The sequence below is a fragment of the Myotis davidii genome, unplaced genomic scaffold, assembly GCF_000327345.1.
Source record: "Myotis davidii unplaced genomic scaffold, ASM32734v1 scaffold370, whole genome shotgun sequence".
Classification (NCBI taxonomy): Eukaryota; Metazoa; Chordata; class Mammalia; order Chiroptera; family Vespertilionidae; genus Myotis; species Myotis davidii.
In genome coordinates, this window is record NW_006288615.1 from 16820789 (window position 1) to 16839977 (window position 19189).

The 19189-nt window shown below is 42.8% G+C and overlaps 1 protein-coding gene across 7 annotated transcripts in view; it reads right to left on the reverse strand.

Moving 5' to 3' along the window:
- Positions 1 to 1042: 1042 nt before the first annotated feature.
- RAPGEF4 (Rap guanine nucleotide exchange factor 4) overlaps positions 1043 to 19189 on the reverse strand; it is a 225534-nt gene continuing 207387 nt past the window's right edge. For 5 of the 7 annotated variants that reach the window (XM_006760619.2, XM_006760617.2, XM_015561981.1 and 2 more), the window contains 5 exons: positions 18705 to 18755; positions 17833 to 17920; positions 17360 to 17424; positions 6431 to 6485; positions 1043 to 2644 (listed from right to left, as the gene is read on the reverse strand). In XM_006760619.2, coding sequence (XP_006760682.1) covers positions 2517 to 2644; positions 6431 to 6485; positions 17360 to 17424; positions 17833 to 17920; positions 18705 to 18755 — 387 coding nt within the window. In that variant the 3' untranslated portion in view covers positions 1043 to 2516. The remainder of the gene's footprint in view (positions 2645 to 6430; positions 6486 to 17359; positions 17425 to 17832; positions 17921 to 18704; positions 18756 to 19189) is intronic. The other 2 variants (XM_006760614.2, XM_006760615.2) reach the window with 1 other exon arrangement.

Here is a 19189-nt window from a genome sequence, read left to right on the forward strand (position 1 = left end):
AAATGCTGAACAATAACGACTTCAAGAAAATTTACTCAATGACTTTCATTTTTTCTCTAGTAAATTCCAAGCATTGTGCACCACTCCGGTGTGACGCATAACACTGCAGGCAACAAAATCCCTCCCCAAAGAACCTCCCTTGAACTGCTGTGTGATTGACACAGAAAGGCATTTGCCTGTTGTAGCATTTCTCAAAGTGGGCTCGACTGTGGGCTGGTAAAAAGGATTACAACAGGACTTCTCAGAGCCTTTACTATGTTAATGAATACTAAGAATCATTTCTAAGAATGGGGTATATTACACAGTGGTTCCCACGTTGATTTGAAGATACCATTTGGTTATGCTTTTTGTTTTGCAGTTGTCTGTTTTTGGATTTAAAAAAAGCATGTGAGCCCTAACTGGTTTGGCTCAGGGGATAGAGCGTTGGCCTGCAGACTGAAGGGTCCCAGGTTCGATTCCGGTCAAGGGCATGTACCTTGGTTGCGGGCACATCCCCAGTGGTGGGAGTGCAGGAGGCAGCTGATCAATGTTTCTCTCTCATCGATGTTTCTAAATCTCTATCCCTCTCCCTTCCTCTCTGTAAAAAATCAACAAAATATATTTTTAAAAAAACTAAATAAAAAATTAAACATGCCCTTTCACTCTTCTTTAAAAAAAAAAAAGCATGTGAACTTGTGAAATTAGTATAGCTTGGAACATACTCTGGCAAATGTTGATATTAAAAAATAGAGACATCTGGAATTTAGAGAATTTTGGAAAATGTCTTAATCAAATATTTACTAAGTGCGTAAACCACTGAGAAATGGTAGGAGGCTCCTTAAGAGGCATTTCTAAAACCCAGTGCCCCTTCATACCAGCAGTATTCCTAATAGCCCCAAAGTGGAAACAGCCCACGTGTCCACTGACTAATGGACAAATAGCATGTGGTATATCGATGCAATGGAATATTATTCAGCCATAAAAAATAATGAAGTACTTACACATGCAATAACATGTGTGAACTTGAAAACCTTATGCTTAGTAAAAGAAATCAGACACAAAATGCTACACACATGATTCCATTTATTAAAAAAATGTCCAAAATAGGTAAATCCATATAGACCAAAAGCAAATTAGTGGTTTCCAGAGGCTGGGAAGAGAGGAGAATAAGGAGTGACCACTAATGGGTATGTGTTTCTTTTAGGAATAAAGAGAATGTTTTGGAGTTATAATGGGATGATGGTTGAACAATCCTGTGAATATACCAAACACCACTGAATTGTACCCATTAAAAGAGTGACTTTTATAGTGTGTGAATTTTATTTGAATTTTAAAATTCAGGACCCCACTATACCAAATAATTACCCCTCCCATATTATAGGAATTGAGAACAGAACCATTTCTTGTCAACAATTGTATTTAATGGAAGCCACTAGCTGTTATTTACAGAAGATATACATACATACAATTCCTACACATAACATGTAGCTTAATTGTGAAAACAAGAAGAAATGTACCCAAAATTACATACTAAATAAAATAAATAAAAAGTAATTATTTGGCACAATATCTATCATGTAGCAAATAAATAACTCTATACCATCAATTGAATGAACTATATACAATCTATTTGAAAGTGCAAAACAATTGCTGAAAATTAAGGTATTTGTAATAACATTTAAATCCAGAAAATATGTATTTTTATCAGTAACAATAATTAGCCAATAGTAAAGATTTTTTTTAATGCCCAGGAAAATATTTTAATTTTGAAAAATTTTTTGTGCATATTGTGCTCTTCTGAAATGGTATTATTATTTTTTTAAATCTAAACACTGGAAATTTTAAGAACCTTGGAGTTTCTTCGTGGAATTTTTATGTATGTAATCCTGATTTGAAAGTTTAAAAAAGTTACATTGTAAACATAAATATTATTTATTCTATATCATTTCTTAATTACAGATTGGTCCTCCCTACATTATATTAAAGAGTCATAATGTTTTATAGGAATGTGGTCAGGTTCAATTCCTTCAGAGGTAAGACTACGAAGATGGCAGAATACAAACTATAATTTGGATTTATATTAATTGCTCAAGACCTTCCAAAATCCTCATGCTCCAAATCAAGAGGTTGAGTTAAAAAATATGAAACTATACGACCACTGATGTATCCAAATAAACCTCATTTGTAGCACATCTCACCCTGCAAACATTCTTAGAAAAAATGTCAGACTTGATATTTCTCTCGACAGCAGTATTTCTACCAAACTCCTCATGCTTCAGCAAAGAAGATGGCATGATTGGAAATGAGATCGGGTGACTACAAACTGGGGGTCCCTACGCTAGAGAGTGCGAGCGTGATGCAAATAACTTCTCTTGTCATGACGCTGGTAAGCGGAATGCAGCCCTGAGAGGTCTCAGGATGTGTTTTTGCTTGCTTTGTAGCATTCTCTAGTGACAATACAGTCAGTAGTAGCATAAGTGCCATTTTTGAAAGACTGTGGACTGGAGGCAAACCCTTGTTCCGGGCACTTTAAATGTCTACGGTCGACGAGGCTCTAACCGGTGTGACATCTGTGATAAAGTTCTCTGGTTGTCAATCACATTTAATTGCCGTACATAACTCCGGACATCCTGATGGTTCTTATTAGCTTGAGCTGCGTCAAGATCTGTTGGAAAGAGAATTGGAATTGCACAATGTATGCATGTAAGAGACACTTTATTTTCTCCAGCTACTTATTACATTCATCTTACATTGCTGGGTTCCATCAAGACCTTTCAACAATGCCATATTCATTGAAATGTTTCCACTTGGATGGTCCATCTCCTCCCTCTCACCCTTTTCTTCCCTGGAATCACATATTTTGATCATTTTCCTTTGCATCTCATGTTGTAAAAAAAAAAAAAAGGCACTAAAAAAATAAGTGAAAGCAGCACCTGAGAGTCCCTGGTTATTTATTAAAATTGTTTCTCCAAACCATCTTGCCTTTGTTTCAGACTCTGATCTCTGGCCCTTCTGAATCAGATGCTGACTAATGACAAAAGACAGTTTTCATTAGCTTCTAACAAAAGCACTTAAAACTCCGGCTGATCTGAAGCAAGCCAAGTGAGATTACTATCACCAGTTCTCTTTGTTACTTACATACAATCCTATACAATAAAAGGGTTATATGCAAATTGGCCCTAATGGCTGAACGACAAGGAACAATTGGTTGCTATGACATGCACTGACCACCAGGGGGGCAGATGCTCAATACAGGAGCTGCCCCCTGATGGTCAGTGGGCTCCCACAGGGGAAGCTCTGCTCAGACACAATCTGTGCTGATGGCTGCGAGCACAGCGGCAGTGGCAGGAGCCTCTCCCACCTCCTTGGCAGTGGTAAGGATGTCCGACTGTGGCTCAGGCCCGCTCCCCATGGGGTGCAGGCCTAAGCCATCTGACATCCCCCGAGGGCTCCTAGGCTGCCAGAGGGATGTCTGACTGCCAGCTTAGGCCCAATCCCCTAGGGAGCAGGCCTAAACCAGCAGGTGGACATCCCCCGAGGGGTTCCAGACTGCGAAAGGGCACAGGTTGGGACCCCCCGAGTACACTAATTTTCATGCACCGGGCCTCTAATATACAACATAACTGCACAGGTTGTCTGTTCTTAGAGTTCTTTATATCCAGAAAAAACAACTCATGGGGTGAAGTTATGCCTTCTGCTAGACCTTTGATCCTCTGATGCAACTTCTGAAATCTCAGTTACTGTTCTATTCTCATTCACTTCCCCAAATATGTGAGCAAGAGAGCTATGTGATTGACTGGTTTCCCTAACCCAGCTGAAAGAAGGATCAAATGCTCCCCACTCTATGCAGGGCATAACACAAATGAGGAAGGCTGACTTGGACAGTGGTGAACTAGAGACACAGGCCCCTCCGGACCCATCTTCTGCATCCGCACCCTGAGTTGCCAGATCTTCCTATTTTTCTAGAGACATGAGAAATCTGAATGTCTTCCCTGGGAATTCTCCCACTTATTAAACTGTGACATTATCCCACAAAAATAAAACCCTAATATGCAAATCGACCGAATGGTGGAATGACGGGCAGAATGACTTATCACTGTGATGTGCACTGACCACCACAGGGCAGACACTCAACACAGGAGCTGCCCCCTGGTGGTCAGGGCTCTCCCACAGGGGGAACGCTGCTCTGCCAGAAGCTGGGCTCATGGCTGGCAAGCTCAGCTGCAGTGGCCAGAGCCTCTACCTCCCTGGCTGCAAGCGGGCGGTAAGAAGCAAGGGGTCCTAGACTGTGAGAGCCCTGGACTGTGAGAGGGATGTCTGACTGGCAGGGATCAGGCCTAAGCTGGCAGTCAGACAGCCCCCGAGGGGTCCCGGACTGTGAGAGGGTTCAGGCTGGGCTAAGGGGCTTCCCCTGCCCCCCACTTCTGTGCATGAATTTCATGCACCAGGCCTCTAGTTTTAAAATAAAAGGTTAAAAAATGCTTGGTTTAGACCCAACAATTCTGCTGTGGTCCTTGGGCCACCTCTGCCCATAGATCACTGGTGTGGGGCTCCTATCTAGTAGTGGGACACCAGAAGTGGCCAAGTCAGAGTCTGGACTTCAGACTAGTGTACTCTCTGCCACAGTGCCTGCCTTCTGCAGTTCATGTATTCTTCTCAGATGCTCACGCCACTCCCAAAGACAGTTAGAAGGCCATCGGCCTGAGGGGTGCAGGGGAGTGCTGCATGTCTGAACAGAAAAGCAGAGAGAAGATACAAAGACCCCCACTCGCTCTAAGAAGAAACTCATCAGTATAATTATCACATATATATAATACCAGTGTTTCGTTTTCTCGCTTCTCATTGGCAGTGTACTCCACATGTACAATATACTGTAATTACATTGTACATATTCCCATAATGTTTATGAATCTATTCCCATACTTTATCTATGGATTGTTGACTTCAGAGCTGAGCAGCTGTTGTTTACCATCAGTTACTGATAACTTTAACAAATGCACTGGAGATATATATATATATATTTCCCCCAGAACTCTAGGAGAAAATGTAGGCAGATGGGGATTTACTTCCCAAGAGGCTTATGGAACAAAACATATTTTATCATGGTTCTTTGGTTCTTAGACCGCATTGAGAACTTTCTCAAGGCTATGAACCTTCTCAGCCACACAAAATTTTATGAATATTTACAAGTTCAGGAATTTCTTGGCCCCAGAAGGGCCACAGATTCTAGATTATAAACCCTTGTTGTAGATTGGCATCACTTATATATATCCTCATATTCACTTGTATAACTGCTTTATGACCATGTCTTTATACATAGAGCAAGTTACTAGATGAAGAGCCGTGAGACACTAACTCGCAGAATCCACATAGGAGTGACTGATGTGCAAGACTATTCTCACTTAGGAAGGACGAGAAGGCACAAGCATTTGAATCAATTTTTTAAAGGCCTACTTGCTCTCCAAGTTGAGATGATTTTTCCTAGACTATTTCTGCTGTACATTGAAAAATTTAGCAATTCTGGCATCCCATGTCAGCAAGCCCTGGTTTTGGCCAGTCTTGTGCTAAGAGCAAAGACAGCGCTGAGGAATACAACAAGGACGTCTTCGCCTCTTAGCCATAGGGTAATTGGAGGGGAAGGCACTGGTAGCCTCATTTTGTGTCAAGTTATCCTGTTGACTTAATGAGCTAAGTGACTTCAAGTGACTCATAGATGAAGCTAGCAAAACCTTGACAGGGGCCACCTTCTCACTCCCAGCCACTTAGGGAGCCAATGCCCCACACCGCACCCCAAGTCCCAGCCCAGAGGAAACAGTAGCACTGGTCTGGCATGCTGAGCCTGTGCTACGATGCAACTTAACTCCAGTTTCAAATGGCTATTTGTTATTACTAATAGCTTTATAGGAAAGCATTGTGTTATACTAGGTATTGTGCTACATCTTCAGACCTAAGAAGAGTGCCCTACGTTCCCCTGGGAACGCTAGAAATATAACATGAATTCCTGCAATGGAGCCTTTTACGAATGTGCTATCCGCATGAATGCATTCTTGCAACACCGCAAGAAATAATAAACATTATCTCTCTCAGCTTAGAAACGACGGAACTGAGTCATCAGGACTTGGTGGGAGTTTCTCGCCATCAAGCAGGGAGGAGTCATGAAGAGAGTTGGTCTGAGGCAGGATTCACTGGCAATCATGCCTTAGTTGTCTCTAGCCACACTGGAAAGAGCAAGTTAATTCTCTTTAAGCTCATTCATAAAATAATATCCCCTATGGTTATTTTCTGGTTTAACAACTAGGAAATCCTTAAACTCAGCCTCCTATCTCGTGGATTTCATGCTCCAAAGTGTCTCTGACAATCAAATATTGTCCAGACTTTTCTCGGATGTCTCCGTAGGCTCACGAAAAAAGGACTCAACCACCATCGATCCATATCGCAACACTGGACTTACTGAAAGGTTGGCTTCTGCAGTATCTCACTGTCCGGGCAGTATTTGCAATCATGCGCTAAAAAGAAAAAAGAAAAAAGACTGAAATGCAAGTAAGCTTAGTGTCTAATCCAGAAAGGAAAACAAACCATCATTTATTTCAGCAATACCCGGGCCCATGAGAAACAGCCTGTTCTGAGATGCTGACCGTCTGGCGGCAACTGGCTGATGCAGAACCTGTTTAAGTGCTTGAAAGAGGCACCTACACTCAGGCGTACAAGGCATTTTCCAAGTGAGGGACACCAGTGGTGTAATTCCACTCGATCGCTTGCCTGTTCTTCAGGACACAAAAGGCAATCTGTGGTTCCCGAGACTCTTACTCCTGAGGACTCACTCCCACCTTCGGGTGGTCACTCTGAATTTGTGGGAGAATTTCTAACTATCCTAGATGTGGAGAAGGTGTAGCCTGTCAAGTTCCTCAGAGTAAAGAGGACTCCGTAATGCGGCATTAGATCACACTGACTGAGCAGTCATAGTCAGAACGTTCTACCGGTACAGTTTTCTATACCCTATATGTTACTGACCTTTCTAATTTCCAGCAAAAGTGTGTGTTTTAATCTTAATCTCTCTCCCCGCTTCCTTTCTGACTATAACACTAACATATACACATTTAAAAGAATAAAAAAATACAGAAAATGTTAAGAGCAAAGTAAAAACCACTCAGAATACCCCATCACAGAGGAACTTCATTAATATTTTGGTATATTTGTTTCTAATACTTTAAAACTACATCTATAACAGCATATTTTTTTTTAAAAAAATTGAAGTCATATGTATTTTCAATTTGAATTTTTTCACATGGCACTGTGACTATTTTCGATACTGATTGCATTTTAAAACATTTTTAAAATAAGCAGGTATTCAATCCTATGGATGGATCATAATTTATTTAACCTATGTTAATCTTGTCATTAAGTAACCTTAATTTCTTTGTAAAATTTTGTTGCCATAAAGACTTATTAGGGCCCAGCCAGCATGGCTCAGTGGTTGAGCACCAACCGATGAACTAAGAGGTCATGGTTCGATTTCCGATTAGGGCACATGCCCCAGTTGCAGGCTCAGTTCCCAGTGTGGGGTGTGCAGGAGGCAGCCCATCATTGATTCTCTCTCATCGTTGATGTTTCTATCTCTCCCTCTCCCTTGCTCTCTGAAATGAATAAAAATATATTTTAAAAAAAGACTTAGTAGGAAATCTTTTGTACTTTACTAAACTTAGTTAAAAACAAGAGAAGAAAGGAGTGGGGTTTGGGGGGGAGGAAGGAATGCAGGGACAGGAACATGAGGGAAAACATCAGTGAGACCTAAGCACCATTTCTGAGCCCAGATACACATGTGTTGCTCACGGTATTTTCATAGCGGCTGGGACCCCCAGTCTCTGTGTGCTGTCTCAGAACATCTTTGCTTCTCAGACTCCAAAGTGGGTCCTGCAGAGATGGCGGGTGTGTTCTAACACTAGTAGAAAATGGGTAAAGATAGGCTCCAGCCCAGAAATGAAACTTTCTAATCCCTGAGTGGCTGTATAATGCCATTCCTTGCTGTTTTGTCTCATGTACAAAGTATAGAAAGTGACTTTGAGGAAGCTTATGTAGTGTTTAAAGCAACTTATTTGGCAGAACAAAACTCCTAGAAGAGTCAAAGTTTTATTTTATTATTTTATTTTATTTTTGTTAATCCTCACCTAAGAATATTTTTTTCAGTGATTTTTAGAGAGAGTGGAAGGGAGAGGGAGAGACAGAGAGAAACATCTATGAGAGAGACACATCAATTGGCTGCCTCTTGCACGCACCCCGATCGGGCTGGGGAACCTGCAATCAAGGTACCTGCCCTTGACTGGAATCGAACCCTGGACCCTTCAGTCCACGAGCCAATGTTCTACCCACTGAGCAGAATTGGTTAGGGCAGAGTCAAAGCTTTAGAAATACATATGTGAACAATCATTATACTTCACTGAACACTCCAGCTTCAAGGACTGGCAAGTATTCAGTGACACGTATCTGTGTTGAATAAAGAGGCGATCGGAAAAGTTCAGACATCACTTTTCTAAAGGAGCCTAAAAACCAGCACGTCTGTTGATCAGCATGAGAAATACATGACAGATACCTCCAAGAAACTGTAGCATACAATGTATAATTAGCCTCTGATATATGGAGCCCTGAAATAAACAGTAACTCGGATAATTTTCCTGCTAATTTACTTTAAGTTGTTTTTTTGCTTCTCTAAAGACTTTGCATCTGAAGGGCACCAGTATATCCCATGTAGAATTATTGTAATTCTTCAGATACTGAATGGAGTGTAATTACTGAAAACCCCGGGAGATGCTGCCAGGGTGCCCCTCTGAGGAAAACTAAAACAATTAGCTGGGGTCAGAAACCTCCTCCTATACCATTCGGTAGGGAGTAATTGTTCTGCTTTTTCATTTTGAAAGCTAAAACATTTCATTCTGACTTTAGTTTGAGACGACTCTTTATAGCTATACTCTGAAGCTTCGTAATTTTTAGCTTATTATGTAGTTTAAAATGTGAGAACAATTGTTTAAATCAGTAATTTCCAGCTCTGGAGTTCATTCTGCCTTTCTAAATCTTTGATTAATTTTAACAATGGTTTTAATTTTGACACATCCTTTATAATTGCACTCAAAGGTAACTTCATTTTCATTGGGGAATCTAAATCTGGTTTTGCAATGAGGTTTATAACTTGCCCACTACTAGGGGCTTCCCACTGTTTAAATGCAACCAGCAACGAGGAACTCATTGCCCTCTGAGGAAAGTCCCTTTTACGTCTTACACTTTCCTATTAGAAATTTCTTTATTGAGTCAAAGCTTTTCTCTCTTTGCTTTCCACCCATTGATCCTAGTTCTGAGCTCCGAAGCCACAACAAACAACAGCTTTAGCTCCTTTTGAATGGGATACTTGTTCAAATACTTGAAGGCAGCTATCACTGCCATCTCCCCACCCTCACATCTTTTCTGGTCAGACTAAATAGGCTGTTTCTCCCACGACTTTTTACAAGAAAGTTTCCGGTCTCTCCTGGACAGTGTCAGTGGGTCTGCTCAGACTGAGCAGATCACAGAGTGCAGAAGAGTTATTTCCTTCCTTGATCTAGACCGGGGTGGGGAACGTCCCGCCCACGGGCCATAGAAGGCCCTCGATATCATCTGGTCTGGCCCTGCCAAGGCATTCGGGGTGAGTTAATTAAATCTGTGACCAAACATAGCAGACTGATTTTTAAGTTGATAATTTTTGTATGACCCTCAAATGATATTATAAATACCCAAATGCCGCTTGCCAGAAAAAAGTTTCCTCACCCCTGCTCTAGACGAAGCTACACATCGAAGTCCACAATTTTTAAGAAGTCTCATTGCTGACATTGGTGAACTCACAGTGAATTAAATCTCTCCTCCTATGGCATTGAGCTGCTGTTGGGACTCAGCTTCTCTGGTGATGTGCACTTTACTTCCTGGGCCAAAGTAAAGGATCTTGCATTGATCTCCACTGAAAGCCATCTAGTTAGTCTTTCTATCCTTCTGCAGACTGAAGCCCCCGAGCAACTCACTGGTGCTCTCAGTTCAGCTGGCGGAGACTGAGGTTGAGGAGACGGAGGCTTCATTATCCAACTGACACAGCAGGGATGGAGCCAAAAATTAGACCCTGGCTTACCGGTCCTGCCGGGGCGGGCTGGCCCGCCCGGAGCAGCCAGGCAGCTTTCCTGTAGGGCCAGTGGGAAAGGACCTGACTACTCCAAGGCAGGCCCTCTCGTCTGGCTTTCCTCTCAGCAAACCCGAGGTTTCTGACGCACTCCCAGTAGCGCCGGGCTTATTAGAACAGCGATTTGTAACTCAGGGCTAAATGCGAGAACAGGCGGGCTCCGTAGGAAGCGCTCTGAGTCAGCGCAGGTGGACCGCGTGAACCGTCTCTCCACACCTGAACCCATTCTGATATACCCCCTCCCGGTCAGAATCACCACCTTAGGGTCTGCTCATCGCACTGCCCTGAAGGATTCTCTCCAAGAGAACAGTCCACAGTCTTTTCAAGTTCAGACCGGCAGGCCCTCCAAGCAATGCCACCTGCACGGTGACTCTCCCTACCTCCCCCTCACAGACAGCCGCCAGCACAGCCTCCCTCAGTCCCTCAGGGAGCTGCCCCGGACGGATGTCAGACCTCTCTAAATGCCTGCCCCCCACAGTTTGTCTTTCCTTCCGCCCCTTGAGTTCTTTGCCATCCTTGTCCTTAACTCCTGCCCTCTTTTCTTTTTTCTGCCCCTACTGATGTGCCCCGGCCTATATGCCCTTCAAAAATAGAATCTGTCAATGATTCTACATTTACACTATCTGATGATTTTACTCAGACCCTCATATATTGGGGACAATAATTTTCCCCCCACCAAGATCTAAAAATGTATAGTCTCTCAGCTACAAAGATTGTGCCCATGATAGCCACTCAATAGAATTAAGTGCACTATAAGGACCAGAGATAAAAGATAGTAAGGCCCGGTGCTGAGCCAGCCTTCACTACATGCATCATTGAGGAAGAGCCCTGCACCCTGTCCCCTCGCTCTGGGTCTTTAATGTCCAAGAGGTGTGTGACATATAGATACACATGTGTAACTTGCATGACGGCATATTGTACATATGATGGCCATGGACCATGGCCGTGCAGGCACATGCGGAGGGCTGTGCATGTCTGCACTCGGGGAAGGACACTGAAGGACAGACGTCCTAGCACCACAGGGAAGAGGGCAGACAGAATAACGTCCAGTTAGGAACAGATGGCTAAGGGAATCCTCTTGCCTAAAGTATCAGCAATGCAAAAATGCTTGGTGCATTCTGCTCAAATTTCCTAATAAAATAGAAGAGAATTTAGGATTAAATCTTTGTTACATAAATCCTTTAAAAATGTTTTAGTGTATGGTCCTATCTCACTAAGTCCAACACTGGAATATGATTGGTGTTATTCTTTTACTCAACAAATACTTTTTGCATACTTATGATGTGAAAACACCTTTTTGGGTGCTGAGTAATATTAGTGAACAGAGCAGATAAGATACCTGGTCTAGATCATTCATATTCTAGCAGGGAGACAAATAATGAAGAGGTAAGTAAAGATAATCTCAGATTGTGAAATAAGCTATGAAGACAAGGTGTGGAGGATAGAATACCTGAAGGGTGGTCAGGGAAGACCCCTCAGAGGAGGGGACACATGAGCTGAGACCGGAATGATGAGAAGGAGCCAGACAGGTGAAGACCAAGGGAAGGCAATTTTAGACAAAGGTTAACAGCTAGTGCAAAGGCCCTCGGGTAGGAAAGTAAAGAAAGAAGGCTGGTTGTGCCAACTTGGACTGAGCACGGTCAAGATGAAGTGTGAGATGAGGCTGGATGGATGCTCAGAAGAACAATCTGGATTTGATTACATTATGTTGTTGTATTTAATATGGTTTTATTTTCTTCTGATACGGCTGCATAAAGTTACATTTCTTTGCATTTTGCTTTTTGACATCTTTCATTATTATTGTGAACTAGTTTTTATACTTTTTGGTGATTTTTAACATTTCATGTGTTTATGTTTTGTCATTTCAACTGCATATGATCTCCTAGAGATTGAGGACTACTTTTGGGATTTCTTATGCTTCCTAGCAAAATCCTTTGCCTGGACACTGTACACATATTGATTGCTTTGAAACATGCTCCTTGGAAAATCTGCACTTAGCTGCCTGCAAATTCTATAGGAGGAAGTAAACTTTCAAAGTCCTCGTATAGATTTCTAGTGTGCGGGGAAGGTCTGGGAATCAGGTGGATTTGAACATCTACATTTATACTTGGAGATTCTTTCAGATATTAGCCCAGTGCTCTCTCCATGAACCTGTAATAGCATTATTGGTGGCAGAAAACATATTGCTGCTAATTACATAATGGCATGAAGGAGAACAGAGTTTGCCACCTAAAAATATGATTCTTTAGGATATTAATTATTTTAAGCTGGTTATTTTTTAAAAAATGTTTTCACTGATCTTTAGAGAGAGAGGAAGTAAGAGGGATATATAGAGAGAAACATCAATGATGAGAATCATCCATAGGCTGCCTCCTGCACCCCCCTACTGGGGATAAAGCCCAAAACCCAGGCATGTGCCCTGACTGGGAATCAAGCCAGTGACCTTGTGGTTCATGGGTCAATGCTCAACCACTGACCCAAACCAGCCAGGCTTATGCTGGTTATTTTTAAGGCCCAGAAGGCTCGGGAAGAACTCTGACCTTCTCTCTAACTGCTTGAAAGAATTTAAGATGGAAAGCCTGTTCCAGGAAGAAGCTATCACCAGAGTTAACAATAGTTGACCCTCGAACACATGGAGGTTAGTGATGTTGACCCCTGTGCAGTTGAAAATCTGGCTGTAACTTTTGACTCCCCCAAAACTATAGTCATCCGGCAGTATCCACAGGGTTTGGTTCCAGGACCCTCACCGATACCAAAATCCGAGGATGCTCAAGTCCCTTCTGTAAAATGATGTAGGACAATGTATACCGTTGACCCTCTACATCCACAGATTCCCAACTGGGGATCAAAAATACTTTCTTAACCCATGGTTTATTGAATCCGTTGATGGAAACCTGGGGATATGAAGGGCAGACTGTATGTTTATTGACAAAACATCCACATATAAGTGGATCAGTGCAGATCAAACCCATGTTGTTCAAGCATCAACTGTACAGTTGAATCTGAACGAGGGATGATATACAGGGAGGAACCTCACAAGGTCCATTTGATCCAAGTCCTCTCTGTCCCACTGCCTCCAGATGGCCCAGCAAACATGTGTTTACTAGACATTAACTCTTGTCACCTCCCTGTGAGTTGCTTATTTCCCTTTGAAATCCCAGATCCTTACCTCCCTCTCCTTAGTCCAGGATGATATATACCTCATTTTGCTTTACTGTCTTTGGAATTCTTCATGCTTATTTGAATTCCCCATATGTATATATTAAATTTGATTTTCTCTTGTTATTCTGCCTTATGTCATTTTAATTATTCCACCAGCCATAAGCATCAAGGCGGGAAGGGGTAATTTTCCCTTCTCCCACAATACAAAAATAAAAGGATTCAAAACATTTCTCTTCCTTCATGAATTAGCTTCTGTTAATGTTTCCAGAAGTACAGAAGTTTGCCCTATGCCTCTCATTCCAAATAAAATGACTACCTTAAAATAACATTCATAAATAAATACACCTAAATATGGGTACGTCTGAAATAGAACCAACCTCCTAATACAGTAGCAACTGTGGCTATCAGCATGCTCTATGCAGCCTGGGATAGTGGCAGACGGCCAGCACATTATCCTCTAATCCATTGCTCGTCTACCTCCTAAATGCTATAAATATTCATGCGTGCCACAGAAAGCTACAAAGGGCTTTATTCAAACATTTTTTTGAATACTCCTTTATGTTCCCCCCGAATGAAAGAATGTCTGCCTTTTTTAATTTTTATTTTTGCATAAGGATCAGAGTGTGAATTCTCTTTTGTTCCTACCCATAAATCCTGAAAACCAATATGCAACAAATTCTCTAATCCTCACTTTATACCTCAAGGGTGAAGAGGTTCAAAATAAAAACACTTAGGGTTGGCACTGCATTTTGCTGTGCCTGCCATGCTGCCACCATGAGAAGGCATCTGTGCTCCTGGCTTCCCTGGTGACTTCGACCCCTGGCAGGGGCTCCTTTTGGGGATTTAGCTGACCAGCTCCACAAAGGCTGCCAGCTCTGCGCAGGACCTTGGTCTTGCTAGTGACTGACTGGGAAGCAGCATGCTCACCAACCCGAACAGGGAGCTGTATCCTTCCCTAAGACACACAGGAATCACAGCGCCACTAGTGGGAGTTGTACGTAGCAGTGACTGTGGCATGGGGGCTGTGGGGGTGGTGGGGCTATGGAGGGAAGGAGTTGGACAGTTTTAATTATTCCCTTCTCCCACAATACAAAAATAAAATACAACAAGTGCCAGGCTGGTCAAAACCATAATCAAACCTTTTCAAATTCTATTATTTTCCAGTAACAACTAACCCATGGAAGGGCAACTGTAAAAGTAAACAGTCATGATTTATCAAATGAAATAAACGTTATAGTTGCAGGAGAACACACAGTACTCTTTCTGTATCCTTCCTCCCCATCTCTCTCATAGTAATAAAACCCCCTAATTTTTAGTGGGGCACATGGATACCCCAAATAAGGGCTACATATCCTACCTTCCCTTTCATGGGACTAAATTTCTGACCAGTAAAGTGTGAGCCGAGTGGTGAGTACAACTCCAGGTCTTAGCCTTGCGGGGAAGAAGCATGTTTCTGCCTTTTCCATTTCCTCTTCCCTCACTGGAATGGGGTCCTGGCGGTCGCCCCCTTGGACCATGTGGAAGGTGAAATGAAGAGAGAATTCTGGAACTGTGGCTGCCTCCTGGCGTAGAGCTACCATACTGGCGTGGACTTGAATGTGAGATAGAAATACACATACCTGGCTTAAGCCATTGTTAATTTAGGTTTCTGTTATTGCAGCTGAACTGCTATTGTAGCCATTCAGTAGCCTTTAAGCAAAAGTGGACTCTTCCTGCATGGCCGGCATGGCTCAGTGGTTAAGCATCAATTTCCAGTCAGGGCACATGCCCAGGTTGTGGGCTCGATCCCCAGTGCGGGGGCGTGCAGGAAGCAGCCAATCAATGATTTACTCTCATCATTGATGTTTCTCTCTCTTTTCCTCTCCCTTCCTCTGAAATCAATAAATATATATTTTTAAAAAGTGGACTCTTCCTGGAGCAGAGGGTGAAGGACCTCTCCTCTCACTGCTAGGCATCTAAGAATCCACTGCTACGAGCATGAAGTGCAGAAATGGGGGAGGGGATCTCCCTTAATGCCCACTGAATGCAATCTTGACCTTGCCTTTGTGGGTTATGGGTACATCTAAAAACCCAGATGAAACAACTTCATCCTCCTTGTGGATATTTTTGCTGTTCTTGTTTGTTCTGTTTAGTTAACTTTAACGATCAAAAGTTCTAAAAAGTTCAATCAACTCTTTTGGGAAACCCTGACTTCTATGCGTGTGTGTGTGTGTGTGTGTGTGTGAAATCAACTCTTTTAGGAAACCCCGACTTCTATGCGCGTGTGTGTGTGTGTGTGTGTGTGTATTTTATTGATTTTTTTTGACAGAGAGGAAGGGAGAGAGATAGAGAGTTAGAAACATTGATGAGAGAGAAACATCGATCAGCTGCCTTCTGCACAGCCCCTACTGGGAATGTGCCTGCAACCAAGGTACATGCCCTTGACCAGAATTGAACCTGGGACCCTTGAGTCCGCAGGCCGACTCTCTATTCACTGAGCCAAACCGGTTAGGGTACACATGTATATTTTATAGTCAAATGGTTGGCTTAGCCACTGCTCTGTCTGCATTTCTGCATAAGTCACCCGGAAGGTTCTTTAACTACTTGCTAAATCTCTCATTTCTGGAAAACAGGTTTTCTTTGGGGAAATATGTTTAATTCCCCATACAATAAGTAAGCAAAGAATTTTTTTTTTCCTTTGACCAACGAATTATTAAACTGACACAGTAATAGAGATGTCCATACCCTGCCCTTGGACCGAGGGGTGAGGGACGACTGCTGAGAAAATATTTGCCCTCTAGGATAGAGTGTCTTTGAAGAGTGTGAACTCATGTGCTATTTCTTAGGAAGCTTAAACCATGGGAACCTGGTGCCCAGTAATCGCTGTGCTTCTTTTTCAGACTGGGCACTGCAATAAGCTCATTCCCAAAGTCGAATGGTGTGAGCCTTATAGGATGACTGCAGGGTGTTTCAAATTCTCCTGGAGCCTTCAGGTGAGCTGGGTTTCAAGAAACAAATAGAAGAACCATTTTCTGGTAAGACTTCTATCGCACTCTATTGCTTGCAGGAATATAAGTATACTTATATACTCTGGCCCCACCCACACTCTCCAGGGATAGATGGAGTAGGCACGATCTCCATTTTCAACTGGGGAGACTGACAGGCAGAGAAGGAGTACCTGCAAAGTGATGAGGCTGAGAACTGAACCTCATGTGTCCCAAACTCCAAGCCCTTAGCTTCTGCAAGAACCACATTCATCACTGTAAACCATGGCCCCAGGCAGATGTTCACCCACAGATGCAACACTAACACCTCGTCTATCCAGGCTGCAGCCAAAGGGTTCAGAAGACAATGGAGCATTCCATTAATATGCACTATGCAGCTAAATAAAAGCTTTGGCATGACCTGCTTTATGATAAGAAAATAAACTGCAAAGTAACTAATGCCAGAAAACAGTCTATTTGGGGGTGCGGGGGAGGGAGTAAGGTTGAAAAATACTGATTATGGGCCAGTTCCACATGTGTTCTTTATAAAAATTTTGGGTTTGGATATGAAGATTTTCAAGCTCCCTCTCTGAACTTCAGTGAACTTTATTGGAATAAACAATACACATTCAGATGAATAGTCCCTAATAAAGATCGGCTATAGAGTTGCCTTTTACCTACATGCACTAAAGTCAGGTTCGGCAGGTAAGCATTTCAAAGGCATCCTGGGGCAGGCAAGTGCCACAAACCTTACAGCAAAACAACGCTGCGGGAGTCGCTCTGGAGCGTTCTGCATTTTAGCAGCAGGCAGCCCAGGACCAAGCACGGCGTAAAAGCTGCGGCTGCTGTGAGCCACGGCGCAAACACTATTCAGCCTCACAAAAGAGACTGACAGAGTAAACGAGCAGCCAATTTGAACCAAGGATTTCGAAACTCCTTTATGCGTAACTCCCTTTTGAACATGGCAGCATATATGAAAATTATTTCCTTTATTAGTGCAAATGCAAATTTCATTTGGAGAAAAACAACAACACCGCGGTTACGGTGATAATACTGCACGTACCATTTTTTCAAAGTTGACTAGATTGTCAATGAACGTCTTGTTCCCCTCATGAGTAAATGTCATATCTGCAAAGAAATAAAAGTCACATTCTGATCCCTAACAGAAATATGTCACACTAAGAAACCACAATAGCACCATTAGATTATGCTGGAGGATTTGCATAACACTGCAGTTGAAAAAAGCTGACAATAGTTCCTTTTATGTTGGGTGGTTAACTTTCTAAATCACTTTACCTGCGGTTAGTAAAATTTCCCCACTAACCCTCTGTTTTACTCTTAGGGCTTCCAAATTGTGGATTCCTGCTCCTCCAATCATCTTCCCAACCCTTTCAGAAAAATCGAGACTGAGAGGAGATGCAGAAGGTGGAAGGATGCCATCATTCTTCCCCAAAAGATCAATCTGATGAGGCTCTTGTTCATTTCCTCTCCCATCTACTCATCGCTGGCGTGGCCTGAGCATTTTCTTAGAATTACCTTTGATGAGCAAAGGCATGAAGGGGATGAGAGGAGGCTCCAGCTTAGCGACTGTCAGCCTGTAGGCCCTGTGGTTTCTGGAAGGATCCTTCAGGGAAACAGAGAGGCTGATGAACAATTAATGACACACGCACCACTCCCCTGACCTCCCACACACCCCGCCTTGTCATCCCACAATCAGGGAGCTTGGGATCAAGTGAAGCTACAGAAGAAAGGTAAGACTTAAGCTAAACAAATTGATTTGTGTTTTAAAACAACTTTACGTGACAGGAAAGTAATTTGCTTTTTATTTCCTTTCATGTTTGAAAGGGAGATCTGCCCGTAGGGATCAAGGGGAGGGACTCCTTTGATCGCAAATATAAAACGTGTAACACAAACCCCAACCAGGAACATCCCTTCTCCCAGAGCGCTGCTCCTTCCCTGAGTTCGGATCGCCCTCCCCTCTGCCCTGCATAGCCAGTCCTGACTTGCCCTTTCCGAAACCATCCCATCACTCCTGCCAAGTCCCACTTGCTCCTTTCCCGCCTGTTAACACCTCCCAGCCAGTGAGGAGAAATAATTTTGGCAAGCCAAGAAAAATGCAACTTCCAACCCATAGCCAACCTGTGCTCGATGGAGGGGATCCTATTATACTGCTTTTCTTAGTTACACAAATTGACCTTATGTGGGACATAAGTCCTCTTTAAGTTAGTTCCTGAGGGTGCCATTCATTAGTCAGACATGCTTGTTTTAGCAGCACTAAAACGGGATCATAAACTTCTTAAAGTCACACAAGGACAGATAAAATTTCTGAAATGGGAACTTCAATTCAGCTAATCAGACACTGGATTAATGCAGACAGGGAACAGAATAAAGGAGCCACTGTCACTTACCATTAAACTTTCAAACTCCGCATAGAACTTCTTGAACTTGCTTGGCAGTTTCTGTTAATGAAATGAAAATACCACACTCGCACGGCAGATTCGATATCTAGGTGTGCACCACGTGCTACCATTTCTGGGGGAAATGTATTTCTTTTGGCTCTTAATCAAACAGCTCTAGGACAGGCCAGACCGTAATCTGCCCTGTCACTTGAGGATAATCTTCTCGAATACAGAGAACTCATCTTTTAAAAGTTTTAACCTAGTTCAGTGGTTGGCAAACTGCGGCTCGGCAAACTGGCTTGCAAGCCACATGCGGCTCTTTGGCCCCTTGAGCGTGGCTCTTCCACAAAATACCACAAAATACTATGTGCGGGCACGCACATACAGTGCGACTAAAACTTCGTGGCCCATGCGCAGAAGTTAGTATTTGTGGAAGAGCCACACTCAAGGGGCCAAAGAGCTGCATGTGGCTCACAAGCCGCAGTTTGCCGAGA